Source organism: Pygocentrus nattereri, chromosome 14 (assembly GCF_015220715.1).
Source record: "Pygocentrus nattereri isolate fPygNat1 chromosome 14, fPygNat1.pri, whole genome shotgun sequence".
Classification (NCBI taxonomy): Eukaryota; Metazoa; Chordata; class Actinopteri; order Characiformes; family Serrasalmidae; genus Pygocentrus; species Pygocentrus nattereri.
In genome coordinates, this window is record NC_051224.1 from 23,938,518 (window position 1) to 23,961,786 (window position 23,269).

The 23,269-nt window shown below is 39.1% G+C and overlaps 1 protein-coding gene across 7 annotated transcripts in view; it reads left to right on the plus strand.

Annotated features, from left to right (window-relative positions):
• The window catches only part of LOC108412143, a 76,459-nt gene that overhangs the window by 47,898 nt on the left and 5,292 nt on the right, over positions 1-23,269 (plus strand). For 2 of the 7 annotated variants that reach the window (XM_037544561.1, XM_037544562.1), the window contains exons 13-24: positions 1,797-2,084; positions 4,682-4,969; positions 8,490-8,777; positions 9,557-9,844; positions 12,235-12,522; positions 13,810-14,097; positions 15,311-15,598; positions 16,406-16,693; positions 18,829-19,116; positions 19,974-20,261; positions 21,679-21,966; positions 22,377-22,664. In XM_037544561.1, the coding sequence (XP_037400458.1) occupies positions 1,797-2,084; positions 4,682-4,969; positions 8,490-8,777; positions 9,557-9,844; positions 12,235-12,522; positions 13,810-14,097; positions 15,311-15,598; positions 16,406-16,693; positions 18,829-19,116; positions 19,974-20,261; positions 21,679-21,966; positions 22,377-22,664 (3,456 nt within the window). The remainder of the gene's footprint in view (positions 1-1,796; positions 2,085-4,681; positions 4,970-8,489; positions 8,778-9,556; positions 9,845-12,234; positions 12,523-13,809; positions 14,098-15,310; positions 15,599-16,405; positions 16,694-18,828; positions 19,117-19,973; positions 20,262-21,678; positions 21,967-22,376; positions 22,665-23,269) is intronic. The other 5 variants (XM_037544563.1, XM_017684058.2, XM_037544566.1 and 2 more) reach the window with 5 other exon arrangements.

Below are 23,269 nucleotides of genomic sequence, written 5' to 3' on the forward strand. Positions count from 1 at the left end.
CCCACACCTGCCTGCCGCCTTTCAGCATGTGCAACTCCACAAAAGAATAAAGTCCAGCCCCTCTCAAAGAGATTGGACCCAGAGCCCAAGCTGTATGTTGAGGTGAGCCCAACTATTTCTAGCCGGTATCTCTCACACGCCCAACTCAGGCTCCTTCCCCGCCAGTGAGGTAACATTCCAAGTTCCAAAAGCCAGTTTCAGCAACCGAGGGTCAGAACGCCAAGGCCCACGCCTTCGGACACAGCCCGATCCACAAAGCACCGAACCCCTACTACTGCCCCTCCCATTGGTGGTGGGTCGATGGGAGGGGGGACTCATGTAACTCCTTCGGGCTGGGCCCGGCCGGGCACCATGATTAAATGCCCGGCCACCAGATGCTCGCTGGCGAGCCCCTCTCCCAGGCCTGGCTCCAGGGTGGGGCCCCGGTAACCCTGTTCCGGGCAGGGTACACAAGTCCCGTTTTCGTCTTTTCATAGGGTTTATTATGGATCACACTTTGTATGGATCACACTTTGGTCCTGTCACCTAGGACCAGTTTGCCATGGGAGACCCTACCAGGAGTTTTTGCTCCAGACAACATAAATCCTAGGATTATACAAGCATGCAAACCCCTCCACCACGATAAGGTGGTGATCCATGGAGAGGTGTGTGTATATATATAAATATATATATATATATATATATAGCCAAAGAATCACTATAGAGACAAATACCAACATACAACATGTCTTTCTTACAAAATGATAATGAAGAAGGTGCTGAGCTTCTCTCTAGTACGTTTTTATTTATTTGGTACATTTATTAGTTACACCAGGAATGAGCTTAACATAGGACAGTTCACTCTCGATAGTTAGAAAGTTTTCATGAACCCAGTGTTTTTTGGAGATCCTTGTTGGAGGAACAACATCTCTCTGGGGGAAACAATGGCGACACAGACAGGAGAACCATGGATGTAAAGCTCCAACAGTAAGGTTTTTGAAATGTGCTCCTGTTGATTCATCCAGCAATCTCTGCTACGTGCCCAATAAAAAGGACGGATTTCTCCCCAACCAGACGAACAAGAACCATGAATCCATTCCCGACAGCAGATTATGCTGGGCTTTTATCTACACTGACCAGATGGTGTAACAGAGCTATTGAGTTGGAGTAGAGATGTCTGTGCTGAATAAAACCTGCAGCCCAAACTTAGAGACATTTTTCATGTACTGCAAACCATTTTATTTACCACGTGAGTTTTCCTAGTCAATCATTCTAGTCAATGTTTACATCCCACCCAATGTGTGAAAGACATGCTGCAAACCCTGGGCAACCAGATAAGTGACAGGGAACAAAAGTTGACAGACCCACTTTGTAATCATTTGGGATTTAAGAGCAAAATTAATCTACAAACTACCAAAGCCAGGGTTCCTACACATTCTTACAACTCTTTTGCTTAAAGTCCTTAAAAAAGGAAACTTAGGATACATAAGTTCATTAATTTTATTAATGTTAAACTTTGAATTGATAAGAGCATGATACTGTGCTATGTTTGAAAACTACCTTGATGACTTTCATCAGTGTTCCTCTGTCTGCGTTTGGTTTTTCTGTTTTTGTGTGTTTTTTTGTAAAGTAATGTACCATGTTCTTTTGTGTTGTTGTCAGTGCTTGTTGTAATTCATTTTTGTTAAATAAAATACATTTGCATCTACATCAAGCCTCTTCATTGCCCCAGCATTACGGTATTTCATTTTGCATTAAATAATTTCATATAATTTGGATGAAGTGACCAAATTTTTTCTTATTCAATTTTTTTCCAGTGTCTCTACCCACTCCAAGCATCTCTCTGAGTCCCAACAAAGAGGTCACATGGGGAGAAAATGTTAACATCACCTGCTCTGTAGAAACACAGTTCACAGGTGGAACCCTCTCTCTGATAAAGCGCTCTGGGTCATTTCGAGACACCAAGAATGGAACCTCCATCACGTTCAGTTTACCAAAAGTGGACTTGGTTCATGAGGGGTCTTACTACTGCCAGTACCAGACCAGAGTGTCCAGTCATGATTTCAGTTCTCCACAGAGCAGTTCAGTTAATATCTCTCTAATAGGTAAGACTAATTCTGTTTGCGGTTTTGGTCCTCAAATCTTGGCTGACATTTTGAGGATATTGTTTTTGTCCTGTGCTTGATAATGGCTGTTAAGTGTTTCTCAATTATTGAACACTGTCCTTGAGATCAGATTTAAATCACTTGATCTTGCTAGGGTTATAATAGCAGTAGGGAAGGCTGAGAATCCTAGATGACCCTGTCCCCCACACCTTACTCCAACTCATTCTGAGGGAGCCCGACCCACTCCCATGCCAACTTGGAGATATAATCTCTTCAGCGGGACTTAGGAATACGTCCAGGTCTCATTCCAGTTGGCAATGCCTGGTAAATCTCCAACAGGAGGTGGCCAGGGGGCATCCTCTTACAGCCCGGTACAGCGACTGCATTACTGCTTCCCATCATTCGTGAACAATACCCAGAGATACTTAAACTCCTCCACCTGGGGCAGGACTTCTTAGTGAAGTAGGCAAGCCATCCTTTACCATCCCCCAAAAAAATACATTTTAGCATAAAATTAATAATGATTAAAAAATATATACAGTATACAATTATATCCATATAGCTACATCTGTCATTCAGTTTCCACTGAGAGACTACACATGAAATTTACCACCTGTCCATCCCCTAAACCTTTGGCTTATAAGAATGACACACTATCATAGAAAACATGAAAGTATTTATATTTGTGCTTTCCCAAGTCTTGCTGATTTTCTGATAATTTTTATTGATAAGTGGGAGTTGGTAGTTCTTTTCCAAGCTCTAATGCCAGTGGGCACTTTTTCGTTCTTTTGTTACAGAGAGTTGCCAGTTTATTTGGTAGTTTGTTGGGACATTTTTTTGCTTTCAGAACAGCATAAATTAATCTGGATGCATTGGGGTACATTGTACAACATTGTCATTTACCATTTAGATGTTCCCAAATTGTACAATAAGAAAACATTCTCCATGCCATCACAATGCCGACACTAACCTATACCAGTGACACATACAAGATTGCTCCATGATGCCTGCTGAAAAGTTGGTCTGTCAAAAAAGCCTATTCTATGTTTTTGCTTTGGACTTGCCAGTATTGTTCGATTTTTTTGCCCTCTAACAATGATTGTAACCTGGCACAGGTAATGGCTAAGTGGTGTGGGGAAGATTCCCAGCTCCTTAGCACATTACCATTTTTGAGACAGATATAAATACTAAGCGAGTGTAAACACAAATATAATAAAAGTACATTTCTCTTCATGACAGCCAATTGTGAAGATGAGCTCTTTTCAGGCCAGTCGGCACACCAGTATTCATAAATCCCTCATAATATTTCCCATCTGCAAAAAGATTCAGAAATTGGCTCTTTATGTGAGCAGACACAAGAGAGGGAGTTTTCAGTACCTACGAGTGCAATCCAAATCAGTGGAATCCAAATCAGTTAAACCACAATGGCTTGAATCTCTAAGACTGCTCTTATCTTAACTTAGGACAAAATTAAACAGCATTATGAAATAAAAGGAAGCAGCTGCATGTTTCTGCCAGGAGACAAAATTATTTTCTTAAAAACACATACAGGACTTTATTTAAAGAGCTTGTGTTGAGACATTGCATTGTAACTCCTGCCATACTTTATAATATATATGGCATATGAATATTCTAGACTAGAATAGGGTACCTCCTTACTGTGTTTTGGGGCTTTTACATAGAGCACATTATATTTGTGACACTATTATATTCCCGTTGGAATGAATAAACTGGTGTCACTCTTAATGTTAGTGAAGATCAAATACATTTCCTGCTGCTCCAGGCAACTAGCTAACTACCACACTCTATGAAATATAAATAAAAGCAAACTATAAAATGTCAGCAGCTGATGGAAACTAGCTATCTATATATTGTTTTAAGTTATTTTCATCACTCCATACGTACATGCCTGTGCAAATACTAAGCCCAAAATGGCCTTTTTCATAGTCTTAACAATAAATCATTAGTCAGTAAATAAAACAAATAGACAAATGTGTTTTGGAAAGCTTTTCTCCCTGATGTTGAATGTTGAATACTTGTGGGTGCACTTGCAGACAACCTTTTACAGAAAGAAGAATCAATATTTTTCTGCTCAGCGTTATTGACTTCAAACAGTTGAAAAAATTGCCAAGCTAGTTTTTCATGTGATACGAAATATTCTTTATAGGATTTACATCTGGACTTAGAATAGGCCAAAACTAACAGTAAAAACTATTACTATTTTGGGCTCAGCCCATTTTGTATAAATAAAGAAATTAAGCCCCACTGTTGCTAAAAATCTGAAATGGAAAAGAACCACTGGTACTTAATAACCATTTCGAATGGAAATTAAATAAATGAAAGGGTTGGCTCTGATTTTGCAGTGTTGTAGGTCTAGACACGTGACTTTAAACTTTACATTATCGTAAATTAACCACTAGAAAGCTGCGGGTTGTGTTTCTCCAGCTCTAAGGGTTAGTAGGCATTTTATAATTTCTTGTTTCCAGGTATTTTCTGATTAGTTTTTGACATCATGAGCTACTGCACTAGAATTCATCATACCTGTAGTATATTTAGTCTGTTATGTGATATGGAGTAAGTGTACATTTTTTTTCCAGTAATTCTACCCACTCCAAGGATATCTCTCCATCCTGCCAAAGAGGTGACATGGGGAGAGAAGGTTAACATCACCTGCTCTGTAGAAACCCAGTTCACAGGTGGATCCTTCACTCTGATACAGAACTCTGCGTCATTTAGAGAGACCAAGAGTGGAACCTCTGTCACCTTCAGTTTACCAAAAGTGGACTTTGTTCATGAGGGCTCTTACTACTGCCAGTACCAGACCAGAGTGTCCAGTCGTGATTTTGGTTCTCCACAGAGCAGTTCAGTTAATATCTCTGTTGTAGGTAAGAAACATTCTCTTCAGAGATTTTGCTCTCAGTTCTTGCCTGTTTTGCAGTTGTTTTAATGTTTTCATTCTGCGCATGATAATGACCGTTGAGCATGCTGCTCTTATTTGCACTAATGCAACAATATACATGACATGTATATACAAAAAAGTTGTAAGTAAAATGAGGTGAGAGAAATTTATAACAAAAAAATTTTCCCAGCTCCATCTTTTTAAGGTAAAATGGCATATCATGTGTGTATTTCATGTACCTTACAATCTAAAATACTTTTTCAGAGCTTCCAAAGAACAGCAGTGAAAGAATATGGACAAAATTTGGTTAAAAGTAGGTGAAGATATTTGGTTAAAGGTGCATTTGTTTGATTTGTTTTGATTTGTTTTTGTTTTGTTTTTTTTCAAAAAAGTAGTTTTAAGTACTGTTTAACCATTGTTGAAGTTGCATATCATCATTTCTTGGTAGTATATATATTGAAACTAAGTAACATGTTGTTTTGAAAAAAATGGCCATTTTGATATTTTGTGATGTCACATTTACATATATTTGATTCCTGCTGAAGTGATATCGAGTACTTGATTAATTAACTTGATTAAGTACGAGTAATCTTGATTAATGCTTTCAGTGTTGGCTAAGCTCTCACTATTCTCAATTTAGCTCTAAAACTTCCTGGAATTATGTGCTACTTTTTTTTAGTTTAGTCCATAATACTTGAATATAGGAAAAACAGAGATCTTTACTTTGTGTGTTCCATGTGATTATTAACTAGTTAGCAATTCAATCTGCCAAATGCTGAAATTTAAATAAACAGGTCAGACTATGTATTCTATTCTAAATTGAAATGCTGTAACATTTTTCCTCCAGCATATTTTTCAATGGCCTTTCTTTTTCAGTCACTCACACTTGTTAGATGTTATCTTGTGAGTGAAGTTGGACGCTAGTTAGCGTGCTCATGGCAATGTGGCATGAAATATTGGAGTTTGAATGAGGTGTGATAGTGGGTGTCAGACAAATCAGAAATTCCATTTCTGTTATGCGCCATATTCAAGATGGCGCCGTGTGAGGGGCAGCCTGCTGCAGCAGCTCCAGCTCACTTTTGAGCTTGTGTCTAACTTTCTGTAGTTTCTCCTTTTTCTTTTGAAGTGTTTATACTTTTGGGGTGTTGGCCAAGGTTTTTTGCACTATGGACATCAAACTTGTACAGTTTGCCCTGGTCCTCGCTTTACTTGTTTTCTGTTTATGACCACATCTGGAGATTCCAAATGAAGCCCTATTGTTTGCAGTAGGAATCAACTATTAACACTAGGCAAAACAGCGGTGCTGCCAGATGAGAGATGCGATATCCCCCTGCGAGCTGAAGAAGAAGAAGATACAGGAGGGTCATAATGAAGCTTTGCATCGTGCCAGGAGGAGATGTTATAGACATGTTCTTCCCTCAATCATCATGAGAAATTTAAGATCTCTTCCCAATAAGATGGACGAGCTGACAGCACTGAGCCAATATCAGAGGGAGTACTGTGAGTGAAGTGTAATGCTGTTCACAGAGTCATGGCTAACTATACTAACTACAGACACAGTCATCACTCTGGACAGCTTCCAGCTAATATGGGCAGACAGGACATCAGAGAGCAGTAAGAGGAAAGGAGGAGGGCTGGTAGTATTTGTGAATAATAGATTGTGTAACTCTAGGCACATCACTATTAAGGAGCATGCCTGCTGTAAGGACATTGAACTGTTAGCCATTACCATAAGGCCATTCTACCTACCTAGTGAATTCTCGTATGTTATCATGATAGCTGCGTATGTTCCCCCATCTGCTAATGCTGATGTTGCCTCTGCACACAGCTGTGAGCAAGCTGTAGACACAGTATCCACAGGCCCTTATTCTGACCTCTAGGGTCTTTAACCAGGTTTTTCCATCCTCCAACTTGATGAACTTGCACAGTATGTAACGTCACACCAGAGAATAAAATACTGCATCTGTTTTATGGCAACACGAAGGGGGCTTATAATTAATCACCCCTCCCTCCCCTTAGAAGGTCGGATCATAATTTGGTTCATCTTCTTTCTATGTACAAAAGACTTGTACATAGGGAACCAGCTGTCACCTGCACAGTGAAGAAATGGGCTGGGGAGACTGAATAGGTTTTGAAAGACTGGTTTAATAAAACGATATGGGAAGAACAGTGTGAAACTTCTGCATGGAGAGCACTGTACCCACCAAGACTGTTCTGTGTTTCTCCAACAACAAATTGTGGATGAACCCTGAAATAAAGGTTCTCCTGAAAGAGAAAAAGAGGGTCTTTAGATAAGGTGACAAGGAGGAGCTGAGAGCTGTGCAGAGGGAACTGAGAAGAAAAATCCATCTTCTTCCTGTAGCTGGGTTTTCAGATGAAGGAACACATGGAGGAAAACAACATCAGTGGGGTCTGGAAAAGCCTTAAAACAGTCTTCGGCCACAAGAAACCTGACCCTCTGGCTGTAGGATACCAAAAGTGGATAAACAATATCAATCTGTTTTTCAATAGATTTGATCACTCACCTACCCTTACACAGTTACCCCTTAGAACAGCCCAAGTGAGAAAGGAGCTCAGAAAGATCAAAGTGAGGTAAGTTGCAGGCCCGGGTGGCATCAGCACCAGTCTCCTTAAGCCATGTGCAGATCAGCTGTGTGGAATAGTTGAGCACATGTTCAGCATGAGCCAGAGGCTTAGGAGGGTACCACTACTGTGGAAAACATTTTGTGTACTACCAGTGCCAAAGACACAGCAACCAAAGGATCTCAGCATATACAGGCCAGTGGCACTGATGTCACATCTGATGAAGATGCTAGAGAGTTTGATCCTTGCCCATCTCCGCCCTCTGGTGAGCTCATCTATGGACTCACTTCAGCGCACCTATCAACCTCGTGCTTGAGTGGATGACGCAATCATCTATCTCCTACACAGTTCTTCCTCACCTGGAGAAGCCTGGGAGCACTGTGAGAATCTTGTGCTTTGATTTCTCCCATGATTTTCACACTACACCACCTAGTCTTCTGAGGAGCAAGCTGCAGAATACAGGGGTGGTTCACCACCTTTCAAATTGGATTCTGGACTACCTCATCAACTAACAACAGTATGTAAGGGCACAGGACTGTGTGTCTGATATGGTGGTCAGTACCTCAGGGGTCCTGCGAAAAACAGTCCTGGCAACATTCCTCTTCACCCTGTACACTGCAGACTTCATGTGCAGAGCACTATCGCAGGTCCATCCTTCCTGCTGCTGCTGTACAACCAGTACTGCTCCAAGTAGAACCCTCCTCCACCTCCACAATAATCCGTGTACAATAAATAAAAAACATATTTAAATACTTGTAAAATATTTCTATATTGCAAAGATTTTTTGCTTCTTGTTTTTAATGGTGTTTTCTCATTTGTCTTTTTATATCATAAGGAATTCAGCGGGTCTGACCATGCATTCCATTGTACCTTTAATCTGTTTACATTAACTGAACAAATTTTTCTCTTACCCCTTTTTTCAGTAACTCTGCCCACTCCAAGCATCTCTCTCAGTCCCACCAAAGAAGTCACATGGGGAGGGAAGGTTAACATCGTCTGCTCTGTAAAAACCCAGTTCACAGGTGGATCCTTCTCTCTGATAAAGAATTCTGGGTCATTTAGAGAGACCAAGAGTGGAACCTCTGTCACCTTCACCTTACCAAAAGTGGACTTTGTTCATGCGGGGTCTTACTACTGCCAGTACCAGACCAGAGTGTCCAGTCATGGTTTCAGTTCTCCAAAGAGCAGTTCTGTTCAGTTCTCTGTTGTAGGTAAGAAACATTTTCTTTACAGTTTCTGCTCTCAGGTCTTGCCTATTTTGCAGTTGTTTTAATGTTTTCATCCTGAGTTTGATAATGACTGTTGGGAATGTTACTCCTGATGCCACTAATGCAACAACATTCATGAGATTTATAAAAAAAAAAAAAAGTTCAGTTCAAAGTAAAGGAAGTTTATAAAAAATAATATATTTTTCCAGCTCCCTCCTTTCAAGATAAAATGGCATATTGTGTGTTTATTACATCTACCTTATCTTAATTTTCAGTACTTCCAAAGAACAGCAAAAAATAAGTGTGAAAAAAATATGGTTAAAACTAGTTCTAGATATTTGGTTTAAAGAGCAAACATCATAGAAAAACAAAGTTCCGTGATTTTTTAAACAAACATTTTAAGTACTATATAAGCATTAAGTTACATAATGTCATTTCTCTGTAGTCCATATATTGAAACTGAGTTAAACGCCATTTCAAAAGAAATGTTTTTGTGATGTCGCATTTACATATATATCCACCCATTGTTGAAGTGATCTGGAGTAATTAGGCCTTGATAAATACTTATGGAGTTAGCTAAGCTATCTCCATTCTTCATTTAGCTCTAGAGCTCATCTGAAAAAACATGAAACTAAATATAAGAGAAAAGACATTTAAGCTTTTTGTGTGATCCTTGTTCCTGAAATTTAAATCAACAGGTCAGACTTCTGTTCTAAATTGAAATGCTGTTACATAATTCAAATTTTCCCTTAGCATGTCTCTCAATGATCTTTCTTTTTTAGTAACTCTACCTGCTCCAAGCATCTCTCTCAGTCCCACTAAAGAGGTCACATGGGGAGAGAAGGTTCACATTACCTGCTCTGTAGAAACCCAGTTCACAGGTGGATCCTTCACTCTGATACAGAACTCTGGGTCATTTAGAGAGACCAAGAGTGGAACCTCTGTCACCTTCAGTTTACCAAAAGTGGACTTTGTTCATGAGGGGTCTTACTACTGCCAGTACCAGACCAGAGTGTCCAGCCGTGATTTCAGCTCTCCACATAGTAAATCTGTTCAGTTCTCTGTTGTAGGTAAGACTGATTATGATTGCAGTTTTGTTCCACAGATGTTGGCAGTCATTTTAAAGAGGATTTGATGTTTTTATCCTGTGCTTTATAAAGGCTGTCAAAAGTGTTTCTCACTAATTAAACACTACCATTGATCTTCACAACAACCAGGTTTTAATATGAAATAAATAAAACACTTTAGTATAAGATGAATAATGACTTCTTTAAACATCTACTGCATACAAATACATCCATACAACTGTATCTGTCACTCACTTTCCATATAAATGTGTGTGTGTGTGTGTGTGTGTGTGTGTGTGTGTGTGTGTGTGTGTGTGTTTGTGTGCCTTAAACTGGTGCCAGTCTTAATACCAGTGCAGATCAAATATGTTTCCTGCTGCTACAGAAAACCAGTCAGCCAACTATCACACTCCCGTTTATGAAATATACATAAAAGCAACCAAGAAAATGCCAGCAATCCATGTAACCTAGCTACCTATGTATTGTATTGATTTGTTATGTTCACTACATATGTAAACACCTGTGCAGAAACATGGTCTAAACCCAAAATGGCCTCTTTATAGTCTTAACAACAAACCATAAATCAAATGGGTTTGGCATAGCTTATCTTTTTGATTTCATGAAATGTGTGTAAACATGCAAAAAGCTTTTTCAGAAAGAAGAATCAGTAGTCTTTCTCTCAGTATTGATAGCTTCAAAAAAGTTGAAAAACATTGACAAGCTAGCTTTTGTGCAATATATTACCAAATATTCTGTATAGGGTTTAAATCTGGACTCTGATCAGGCAAAAACCATCAGTATTTTGGGATTGGCAGACTTTTGTATTGCAGTGTACATACTTGTAGGCAAATTATCAAAATTAAGAAATTAAATTCCACTGTTGCTTCAGATGTGACACCATAGAATAGTCATTTGTAATGGCCGTTTGGACTAGTGTGTGCAAGATACATCTTCTAGATGCACTGGGATGCATCATCAGTAATGTATGCCCTCTTGATCCCTCACAGATCGAATGGCCCTCCTCTTTGACACTCCCGTAATGCCCAGTTAGTTGAGGACTTTACAGAGTGAGCGTCCTGCAAAGCCACTGTAACCCACCTCTATAGGCTTGTAGTAGGTCTTCCAGCCTCTGTCCTTGCACTTTTCCACCAGCTCCTTGTACTTGGCGCATTTCCTCTTGTTGGCTTCCTCAATACGCTTTTCCCAGAGCATTCTGAGCTCCAGCATGATTTGTTGTTTTTGTCTAGTTGTTTTGTCACTTGAGAGGTGATGTTCATGTCTGGCCGAAATGCTTGCACAGGTTGACTTGCAGCTGCCAGTCAGAGGCTGTGTAGAGGAGGCCTGTCCTTGTTTTTGGCTGTGGCAAGGTTTCTCTCCAGCTCTGATGAAGCAGATCGACTTCCTTGGGGTGTGGTGGTGTCTGCTAGAACTAATGGCAGTGGCTATACTCTCAGCAACCACCTTAAGCACCTGGTCATAGTGCCAACGATACCGGCCTTCTCTCAGGTCCTTTGGGCAGCTGCTGAGGAAATGTTCTAGGGTTCCTCTACCAGAGCACAGGGTGGAGGAAGGTGTCTCACTCTTACCCAAAACTTGAAGGTTTGCTGGGCTTGGTAGGGTATCGTAGACAGCTTGCACAAGGAACCAGATGAGATGGCAGTCTCCCTGCATGATGTTTGACCAGGTAACCTTACACTGCAGTGTACTCTCCCATTCGTCCATGCTCCCTGCTGCCTGAGCCTCACTATTCTACTCATGCACTCTTCCTCCATGCTTGCTTGGACCTTGTCCTGGAAAAGGTGGTGCCTGTCCTTACCCTGGGCCATGCTCACTTGTGTCTTTTGGAAGTAACCCAAGCTCGCTCTGAGAGTAGCCATGGTTCCCATCAGTACCTTTTGTCTTGGCGTGACTCTGCCACATCCACTGCTTTCGCTGTCCTGCATTTCCTCCCTGTTCTCAACTCAGTGCCAGCTGATGACATCTTCTGGTCCCTGGGGTCCCTGTATTGTAGGGCTTCTCTCTTTCGTGCCACCATGAACTCTTCAGTGAGGCTGCTGAATGGGAGCTGCAAGGTGTTAGAGGACCCATACAGAAATTTAATGAATAAAAGGCTTTGCTTTGGATTTTGCACAGTAGTGTAGATCTAGATATGTCTTATAAACTTTTCATCATCCTGAATGAAACACTAGAAAGCTACAGGTGATGTTTCTCCAGCTCTGATAGTTTATGGGCATTTTACATTTTTTATTTCCAAGAGTATTTTCTCATTTGTCTTTTTACATCACAAGTAGCTCCACTGGAATTCAGCAGGTCAGCCATTTGTTCTGTTGTACCTTTAATCTGTTGTATAATTTACATTAACTGAACAAATTTTCTCATGTCCATTTTTTCAGTGACTCTACCTGCTCCAAGCATCTCTCTCAGTCGCACCAAAGAAGTCACATGGGGAGAGAAGGTTAACATCACCTGCTCTGTAGAAACCCAGTTCACAGGTGGATCCTTCACTCTGATACAGAACTCTGGGTCATTTAGAGAGACCAAGAGTGGAACCTCCGTCACCTTTACTTTACCAAAAGTGGACTTTGTTCATGAGGGGTCTTACTACTGCCAGTACCAGACCAGAGTGTCCAGTCGTGATTTCAGTTCTCCACACAGCAATTCAGTTAATATCTCTGTTAAATGTAAGACTGATTATGATTGTAGTTTTCATTCTCAGATGGTGGCAGTCATTTTAAAGAGGTTTTTATGTCTTTATCCTGTGCTCCATAATGTCTGTCAGAAGTGTTTTTCACTAATAAAACACTGTCCTTGTGATCTCCACAACAACCAGATTTCTATATAAAATGAATAAAACACTTTAAGATGAAATAAATAATAATTTCTACAATATGCAACATCTGCAATATACAACTATAATCAATACAAATGGATCTGTCACTTACTTTCCGCCAGGAGACTATATGTGGAATTCACCACCATCATCATCCACACCTTTGGCTTTGAAGAACAAACTGACTATTTATTGCAGTGTTTTGGGATTTTATATGGAGTAGATGACATTTGTGACACTGTTGTGTTCCTGTGTGCCTTAAACTGATGCCAGTCTTAATGCCAGTGCAGATCATTTCCTACTGCTCCAGAAAACCAGCTAGCCAACTATCACACTCCCGTTTATGAAATATAAATAAAAGCAACCAAGAAAATGCCAGCAATCCATGCAACCTAGCTATCTATGTATTGTATTGATTTATTTTGTTCACTACATATGTAAACACCTGTGCAGAAACATGGTCTAAACCCAAAATGGCCTCTTTATAGTCTTAACAACAAACCATAAATCAAATGGGTTTGGCATAGCTTATCTTTTTGATTTCATGAAATGTGTGTAAACGTGCAAAAAGCTTTTTCAGAAAGAAGAATCAGTAGTCTTTCTCTCAGTATTGATGGCTTCAAAAAAGTTGAAAAACATTGCCAAGCTAGCTTTTGTGCAATATATTACCAAATATTCTGTATAGGGTTTAAATCTGGACTCTGATCAGGCAAAAACCATCAGTATTTTGGGATTGGCAGATTTTTGTATTGCAGTGTACATACTTGTAGGCAAATTATCAAAATTAAGAAATTAAATTCCACTGTTGTTTCAGATGTGACACCGTAAAATAGTCACTTGTACTGGTCATTTGGACTAGACATTAAATTAATTAAAGGCTTTGATCTGGATTTTGCACAGTATTGTCAATCTAGGTATGTCTTTCAATCTTTGCATCATCCTAAATGAAACATTACCAAGTTACAGGTTATGTTTCCCCAGCTCTGATGGTTAGAGATAGTTTCTTATTATAATTATATTTTCTGATTTGTCATCACAAGTTGCTATGCTGGAATTGAACAGGTCAGAAGTGCTGTACAAATTAATCTGTTATGTAATTTGGATTAAATTAACTAATTTTGTCATATCCATTTTTCAGTGACTCTACCTGCTCCACGCATCTCTCTCAGTCCCACCAGAGAAGTCACATGGGGAGAGAAGGTTGACATCACCTGCTCTGTAGAAACCCAGTTCACAGGTGGATCATTAACTCTGATACAGAACTCTGGGTCATTTAGAGAGACCAAGAGTGGAACCTCTGTCACCTTCAGTTTACCAAAAGTGGACTTTGTTCATAAGGGGTCTTACTACTGCCAGTACCAGACCAGAGTGTCCAGTCATGATTTCAGTTCTCCACGCAGCAGTTCAGTTAATATCTCTGTTAAAGGTAAGACTGATTATGATTGTAGTTTTTGTCCTCAGATGTTTACTGTCATTTTAAAGAGGTTTTGATGTCTTTATCCTGTGCTCCAGGATGTCTGTCAGAAGTGTTTCTCACTAATAAAACACTATCCTTGAGAACCCCACAGCAACCAGGTTTCAATAAAAAATTACTAAAACACTTTAGGATGAGATAATCACTTCTTAAACATCTATGGCATACATATGTACAATACAGCTGTATCTGTCACTCATTTTATGCCAGGAGACTATACAGTATATATATATATATCATCTTTAAATGGAGTTCATTATATTTGTGGCACTGTTGTGTTCTTATTGGAGTACACCTTAAACTGGTGTTAGTCTTAATGCCAGTGCAGATCGAATATGTTTCCTGTTGCTCCAGACAACCAACCACCACACTCTAGCAACCAAGAAACCTAGCTTTCTATGTATTGTTTTAATTAATTTTTTTGATCATGCCGTATGTGTACAGTCCTGTGCAAAAACATAAGCTAAGCTCAAAATGGGCATTTAATAGTCTTCAGAATAGATCATTAGTCAGTAAATTAAATAAATTAAATAAGTTAGTTTGGACTAACTTTTCTCTTTGATTTTAAATGTTTAAGTCTTCTGGGTAAATTTCCAGACAGAATTTTACAGAAAGATGAGTCAATATTGTTCCACTTAGTGGTGATGGCTTCAAAGATTTGAAAAACATTGAAAAGCTACTTTGTGTTTCATGTGATACCAAATACTCTCTGTAGGGTTTAAATCTGGACTCTAATCACGCCAGAACCAGCAATAAAAATCATCAGTATTTTGGGCTCAGCTCATTTTTACATGTGCGTGTATATACTTGTAGGCAAATTGTCAAAATGAAAAGTTCCGCCGTTGCTTCAGATATGACACTGAAAATGAATCACTTGTAATCAAATAAAAGGCTTTACTCTGGATTTTGCACAATATTATACATCTAAATATGTGTTTTCAATTTTGCATCTTCCTAATTGAAGTACTAGAAAGCTGCATGTGATGCTCTGGTGGTTAGTGGGCATTTTAAACTTTCTTATTTTAATTATATTTTCTCATTTGTCTTTTTACATCACAAGTTGCTACACTGGAATTCAGCAGGTCAGACATGTGTTCCATTGGACAATTAATCTGTTACGTAATCTTAATTAATAGAATACATTTTCTCATACCCCTTTTTTCAGTGGCTCTACCCACTCCAAGCATCTCTCTTAGTCCCACCAAAGAGGTCACATGGGGAGAGAAGGTTAACATCACCTGCTTTGTAGAAACCCAGTTCACAGGTGGATCCTTCACTCTGATACAGAACTCTGGGTCATTTAGAGAGACCAAGAGTGGAACCTCTGTCACCTTCACCTTACCAAAAGTGAACTTTGTTCATGAGGGGTCTTACTACTGCCAGTACCAGACCAGAGTGTCCAGTCGTGACTTCAGTTCTCCACACAGCAGTTCAGTTAATATCTCTGTTGTGGGTAAGAGACATTCTCTATAGAGTTTTTGCTCTCAGTTCTGGCCTATTTTGCAGTTGTTTTAATGTTTGTGTTCTGTTCCTGATAATGACTGTTGAGCATTTTTCTTTTGATGCCACTAAAGCAACAACATCTATGAGATCTATGTAAAAAAAGTTCAGTTCAAAGTTAAACAAAATGTAACACAAAAGAAATTCTTCCAGCTCCCTCTTTTTAAAGCAAAATGGCATATCATGTGTTTATTACATTAGAGCTTCCGAAGAACAACAGAGAATTATTGTGGAAAAAATATGGTTTAAAGTAGTTCTACATATTTGGTTTAAAAGGCAAATATTATGAGGAAAAAAGTTCCTTGTTTTTTTTTAAATAAAGTAGTTTTAAATACTGTGTAAGCATTAAGCTGCATAACTTCATTTTTCCATAGTCCATATATCGAAACTGAGTTAAATGACCTTTTGAAATTCTGCTTTTGTGATGTCATATTTACATCTATCCACTCAAGGTTGAAATGATATGGAATGCCTGGGCCTTGATAAATACTTCCAGAGTTTGGAAGCTCAGTGGAAGCTCGCTGGAATTTTGTGCTCATATTTTGAGTTTAGTTCATGGCACTCAATACAAGAAAGAATAGATCTTTACTTTTTTTGTGTTTCTTGAGATTTTTCACTAGTTAGTAAAGCAATCTGTACAAATGCTGAAATTTAAATGAACAGTGAGACTATGTACTCTGTTCTACGTTGAAATGCTGTTGTATCATTTGTATTTACTTGTTTTCCCCCAGCATATTTCTCAATCATCTTTCTTTTTCAGTGACTCTACCTGCTCCAAGCATCTCTTTCAGTCCCACCAAAGAGGTCACATGGGGAGAGAAGGTTAACATCACCTGCTCTGTAGAAACCCAGTTCACAGGTGGATCCTTCACTCTGATACAGAACTCTGGGTCATTTAGAGAGACCAAGAATGGAACCTCTGTCACCTTCATCTTACCAAAAGTGGACTTTGTTCATGAGGGGTCTTACTACTGCCAGTACCAGACCAGAGTGTCCAGTAGTGACTTCAGTTCTCCACACAGCAGTTCAGTTAATATCTCTGTTGTAGGTAAGACAGATTCTGATTGCAGTCTTTGTCCTCAATTCTTGGCTGACATTTTAAAGAGGTTTGATGTTTTTTTTTTCCCCAGTTGAGTGTTTCTCGGTAATTGAACACTGCCCTTGTGATCTCCACATGAACCAGGTTTAAATCTAAAGTAAAAATGTTAGTATGAGATGAATAATGAATTCTTTAAACATCTATGGTGTACAGATATTATCAATACAACTGTAGCTGTCACTCAGTTTCCGCTAGGGGACTATATATGAAATCCACCACCCGTCCGTCATCACCTACACCTTGTACAGCTCATAAAAATGGCAAACTGTCATACAAATATATGTATTTTCTTTGTGCTTTGCCCAGTGTTGCTGATTTTCAGAACATTTTTGAGGGTTGTTAGTTCCTTTCCAGGCTCTAATGCCTATTGGGCACTTTTTCATTCTTATCTTACAGCGAATGCCAGTTTATTTGGTAGTTTGTAACAGCCTTAATTAATCTGGACATGGATTCACATTTAAATACTCAGCTAGTGTAACGAGACATCAAAAGTAAAGAGAAATTGCTTTTTGTGGCAGTCAATTCTGAGGATGAGCTCTCTTTAGGCCAGTCAGGGGTGAACCAGTATTTATAAGTCCCTCATAATATTTCCGATATGCAAAAATATTCTGAAATTGGCTCTTTATGTGAGCAGCCACAAGAGAGTTTTCAGTAAATACAAGTGCAGCAAAGCCAAGGAAATATGTTTTTCAGGCAGAAAGGACAAGTGTGGTCTTGAGGCACTCTTTCAAAGGAGGCACAAAGCTCTATCATGAATTAGCTGAATTTTTAGCCCAATTTTTTCTGGCTAAACTTGACAAGAGAAGTGACTGATGATCCTGCTTATTGTGTCAACAAGGAACCAGCAGGGGTCCCCCTAATGTTCTCTTAGAGGCATTCTCCATTGAGGGTGTGTCATGTGATCAGCTTAGCATGTCCCCTCTTGAAAAGAGCAATGCAGAGAAGCGCTTTTAATGCATCATGGAATCCAAATTGATCAGGATACAGACAATGGCTTGATTAAGACTGCTTTTATCTTTTCAAGGTAAAATTAAATGGCCTTGTAAAATGGAAGGAAGCAGCTGCGTTTTTGGCTAGGAGACAGTCATTTTCTTAATAACCAGTACAGGGTTTTATTTATAGAGCTTGTGTTGAAAGATTGCATTTTAACTCCTTCCATACTTTATTATATGGCATGTGAATATTCCAGACTGGAACACTGTACCTCCTTACAGTGTTTTGGGGCTTTTATATAGAGCACATTATATTTATGAGACTAGTGTGTTCCTATTGGAGTGTGCCTTAAAGTGGCATCAGTTCTAATGCCAGTGCAACTAGCTAGCTAACTACAACACTCCCATTCATAGAATATATCTAAAACAAAATGCCTGCAATTCATGCAACCTGGCTATCTATATACTGTAGTAATTTATTTTTTATCACTCCTGTGCAAGAAATGTCTAAGCCCAAAATGGCCTTTCATAGTCTTAAAAACAATTAGTCAATAAATGAAACAAATAGATAAGACTAAGTTAGTTTGGGATAGATGTGCTGTTTGATTTAAAACGTTGAATTCTTGTGGGTAAAGTTGCAAATACGCATCGATGGCTTCAGCAACTTGAATAACATTTCTGAGCTAGTTTGTTTCATGTGATACCACATGAGAGTCCAGATTCAAACCTCAGATTTTTTTTATTATTGTGGGCTTGGACCATTTTTTCAGAAATATAAAAATAAAGAAATTAGGCGCCACTGTTGCTACACATCTAATATTGTAAAAGAGTAACTTATACTTGAAGGTCATTTTGACTACATATTAAATAAATAGGCTTTGTTCTGGATTTCGCACAGTGGTGTAGATCTAAATATGTCTTTTAAACTCCTAAATGAAACACTAGAAAGTTGCAGGTGATTTTTTTTTTATCTCTAATGGTTCATAGACATTTTGCAGTCACTTGTTTTTAATGCCATTTTTTATTTGTGTTTTTACATCATGAGCAACTTCACTGGAATTCAGCAGGCCAGACCATGTGTTCCATTGTACCTTTAATATGTTATATAATTTGAATAAACTGAACAAATTTTCTCATACCCCCTTTTTTTAGTGACTCTACCTGCTCCAAGCATCTCTCTCAGTCCCAGGAATGAAGTCACATGGGGAGAGAAGGTTAACATCACCTGCTCTGTAGAAACCCAGTTCACAGGTGGATCCTTCACTCTGATACAGAACTCTGGGTCATTTAGAGAGACCAAGAGTGGAAGCTCTGTCACCTTCAGTTTACCAAAAGTGGACTTTGTTCATGAGGGGTCTTACTACTGCCAGTACCAGACCAGAGTGTCCAGTCGTGACTTCAGTTCTCCACACAGCAGTTCAGTTAATATCTCTGTTGTGGGTAAGAGACATTCTCTAGTTTTTGCTCTCAGTTCTTGCCTATTTTGCAGTTGTTTTAATGTTTGTGTTCTGTTCCTGATAATGACTGTTGAGCATTTTTCTTTTGATGCCACTAAAGCAACAACATCCATGACATATACATAAAAAAAAGTTCAGTTCAAAGTTAAACAAAATGTAACACAAAAGAAATTCTTCCAGCTCCCTCTTTTTAAAGCAAAATGGCATATCATGTGTTTATTACATCTACCTTACAATCTTTATTTTCAGAGCTTCCAAAGAACAACGGAGAATTACTGTGGAAAAAAATATGGTTTAAAATATCCATCCATCCATCCATCAATTTTCTAAGCCGCTACTCCATCAGGGTCGCGGTAGTTTAAAAGGCAATTATTATGAAGAAAAAAAGTTCCTTGATATTTTAAAAAATAAAGTAGTTTTAAATACTGTGTAAGCGTTAAGCTGCATAACATCATTTCTCCATAGTCCATATATCGAAACTGAGTTAAATGACCATTTGAAATTCTGCTTTTGTGATGTCATATTAACATCTATCCACTCATTGTTGAACTGATATGGAATACCTGGGCCTTGATAAATACTTCCAGATTTTGGAAGCACGCTGGAATTTTGTGCTCATATTTTGAGTTTAATTCATGGCACTCAATACAAGAAAGAATAGATCTTTACTTTTTTGTGTTTCTTGAGATTTTTCACTAGTTATTACAGCAATCTGTACAAATGCTGAAATTTAAATGAACAGTGAGACTATGTACTCTGTTCTAAGTTGAAATGCTGTTGTATCATTTGTATTTACTTGTTTTTCCCCCAGCATATTTCTCAATCATCTTTCTTTTTCAGTGGCTCTACCTGCTCCAAGTATCTCTCTCAGTCCCACCAAAGAGGTCACATGGGGAGAGAAGGTTAACATCACCTGCTCTGTAGAAACCCAGTTCATAGGTGGATCCTTCACTCTGATACAGAACTCTGGGTCATTTAGAGAGACCAAGAGTGGAACCTCTGTCACCTTCAGTTTACCAAAAGTGGACTTTGTTCATGAGGGGTCTTACTACTGCCAGTACCAGACCAGTGTGTCCAGTCGTGACTTCAGTTCTCCACACAGCAGTTCAGTTAATATCTCTGTTGTAGGTAAGAGACATTCTCTAGTTTTTGCTCTCAGTTCTTGCCTATTTTGCAGTTGTTTTAATATTTTTGTTCTGTTCCTCATAATGAATGTTGAGCATTTTTCATTTGATGCCAAAAAGATTGCTAAAGGCTCTATCGCCAGGTTGAAAAGCAAGGGGGATAGCGGGCATCCCTGGTGTGTCCCACGGTATAAAGGAAAAGGTGGTGAGTTCATACTGTTAGTATGGATGGAAGCAGTTGGGGCAGTGTATAACAGACGGATCCAACGCATAAAGTTAGAGTCAAAACCAAATTTATTTAAAATGAAGAACAGGTAACCCCTTTTCACCCAATCAAAAGCTTTTTCAGCGTCAAGGGACACTACAATTTCAGCAGAGTTGGAGTTCTCCTTTTTGGAGTGCTCCTTTTGTGTCTTGTATCATGGCCTAGCCATGTCCACGGCCAGAGTCTCGTTAACTTTGGGGTAATTTAGTGCATCAAGACAGCGGTGTAACTTTAAGGGGTTGAAGGGCTGTTCTGACTTGTAGAGGTTGGAATAATAATCAAAAAAGACTCTGTTAATTTCAGATGGCTCTGAGGTTATTTTGCCCAAAGGTAACTTAATCTTAGAAATCAACCTGGGGGCATAGGCCTCACGGACCTGGTGTGCAAGCAACTTCCCCGCTTTATCTCCCTATTCAAAGAATAATTGTTTATGGAATGCCTGCAATTCATGCAACCTGGCTATCTATATACTGTAGTAATTTATTTTTTATCACTCCTGTGCAAGAAATGTCTAAGCCCAAAATGGCCTTTCATAGTCTTAAAAACAATTAGTCAATAAATGAAACAAATAGATAAGAGTAAGTTAGTTTGGGATAGATGTGCTGTTTGATTTAAAACGTTGAATTCTTGTGGGTAAAGTTGCAAATACGCATCGATGGCTTCAGCAACTTGAATAACATTTCTGAGCTAGTTTGTTTCATGTGATACCACATGAGAGTCCAGATTCAAACCTCAGATTTTTTTTATTATTGTGGGCTTGGACCATTTTTTCAGAAATATAAAAATAAAGAAATTAGGCGCCACTGTTGCTACACATCTAATATTGTAAAAGAGTAACTTATACTTGAAGGTCATTTTGACTACATATTAAATAAATAGGCTTTGTTCTGGATTTCGCACAGTGGTGTAGATCTAAATATGTCTTTTAAACTCCTAAATGAAACACTAGAAAGTTGCAGGTGATTTTTTTTTTTATCTCTAATGGTTCATAGACATTTTGCAGTCACTTGTTTTTAATGCCATTTTTTATTTGTGTTTTTACATCATGAGCAACTTCACTGGAATTCAGCAGGCCAGACCATGTGTTCCATTGTACCTTTAATATGTTATATAATTTGAATAAACTGAACAAATTTTCTCATACCCCTTTTTTTAGTGACTCTACCTGCTCCAAGCATCTCTCTCAGTCCCAGGAATGAAGTCACATGGGGAGAGAAGGTTAACATCACCTGCTCTGTAGAAACCCAGTTCACAGGTGGATCCTTCACTCTGATACAGAACTCTGGGTCATTTAGAGAGACCAAGAGTGGAATCTCCGTCACCTTCAGTTTACCAAAAGTGGACTTTGTTCATGAGGGGTCTTACTACTGCCAGTACCAGACCAGAGTGTCCAGTCGTGATTTCAGTTCTCCACACAGCAGCTCTGTTCACCTCTTTATCATAGGTAAGACTAATCTTTTGTGCAGCACACCCTGTGCTTGTTAATTGCTGCTCATGTTTTTCCTGCTTCCAGCAATGAAACACTGTAAATAAATACTAAATAGCTTTTATGTAAGAAAAGAGACAATGCTGTCCTGTACAAGAGTCTAACTGGACAGTGAGCATAAAACACTAATAGTAGAATAAATACTAATAAGATTAATACAGTAAATAGTGATTTATATGTGTTAGCTGAACTATTTCCAAACCTCCGCACAATGAAGGCCAGTGTTTGTGTGGATGTCTGTGTGTACATTATTTGCCACATCTGAATCCAGCAGGTCAGATCATGTTTTCCATTGTGCATTTTCATGTTATAATACAGTTTAAATTAACGGAACAAATATTCTAATAACCAAATAATGCCTTTTACAGTAAATCTACCTGCTCCAAGCATCTCTTTCAGTCCCAGGAACGAGGTCACATGGGGACAGAAGGTTAACATCACCTGTTCTGTAGAAACCCAGTTCTCAGGTGGATCCTTCACTCTGATACAGAACTCTGGGTCATTTAGAGAGACCAAGAGTGGAACCTCTGTCACCTTCAGTTTACCAGAAGTGGACTTTGTTCATGAGGGCTCTTACTACTGCCAGTACCAGGCCAGAAATTCCAGTCATGGTCTCAATTCTCCACAGAGCAGCTTTGCTAACATCTCTGTAAAAGGTAAGACTGATTCTGTATGCATTTTTTGCCCTCAGTTCTTGGCTGGTATTTTAAAGAGGTTCTGATGTATTTATCCTATGCTTGATACTGACTGTTAAGTGTTTCTCATTATTTGTTCTCATGAATTGAACACTGTTTGATCAGGCATTATCAGCACTGCAGTAACACTGATGTGCTGGTGTGAGTGGATCAGACACAGCAGTGCTGCTGGAGGTTTTAAAAACTGTGTCCATTCACTGTCCACTCTATTAGACACTCCTACCTTGTCGGTCCACCTTCTAGTTGTAAAGTCAGAGACTGTAGCTCATCTGCTGCTGCACAGTTTGTGTTGGTCATCCTCTAGTCCTTCATCAGTGGTTACAGGACGCTGCCCACAGGACGCTGTTTACTGGATATTTTTGGTTGGTGGACTATTATCAGTCCAGCAGTGACACAGAGGTGATCCACTTGCTCTTGCACAACACCCATTAACACACCACCACCATGTTAGTGTTACTGCAGTGCTGAGAATGATCCACCCACCAAATAGTACCTGCTCTGTGAGGGTCCATGGGGGTCCTGACCACTGAAGAACAGGGTAAAAGGGGGCTAACAAAGTATCAGAG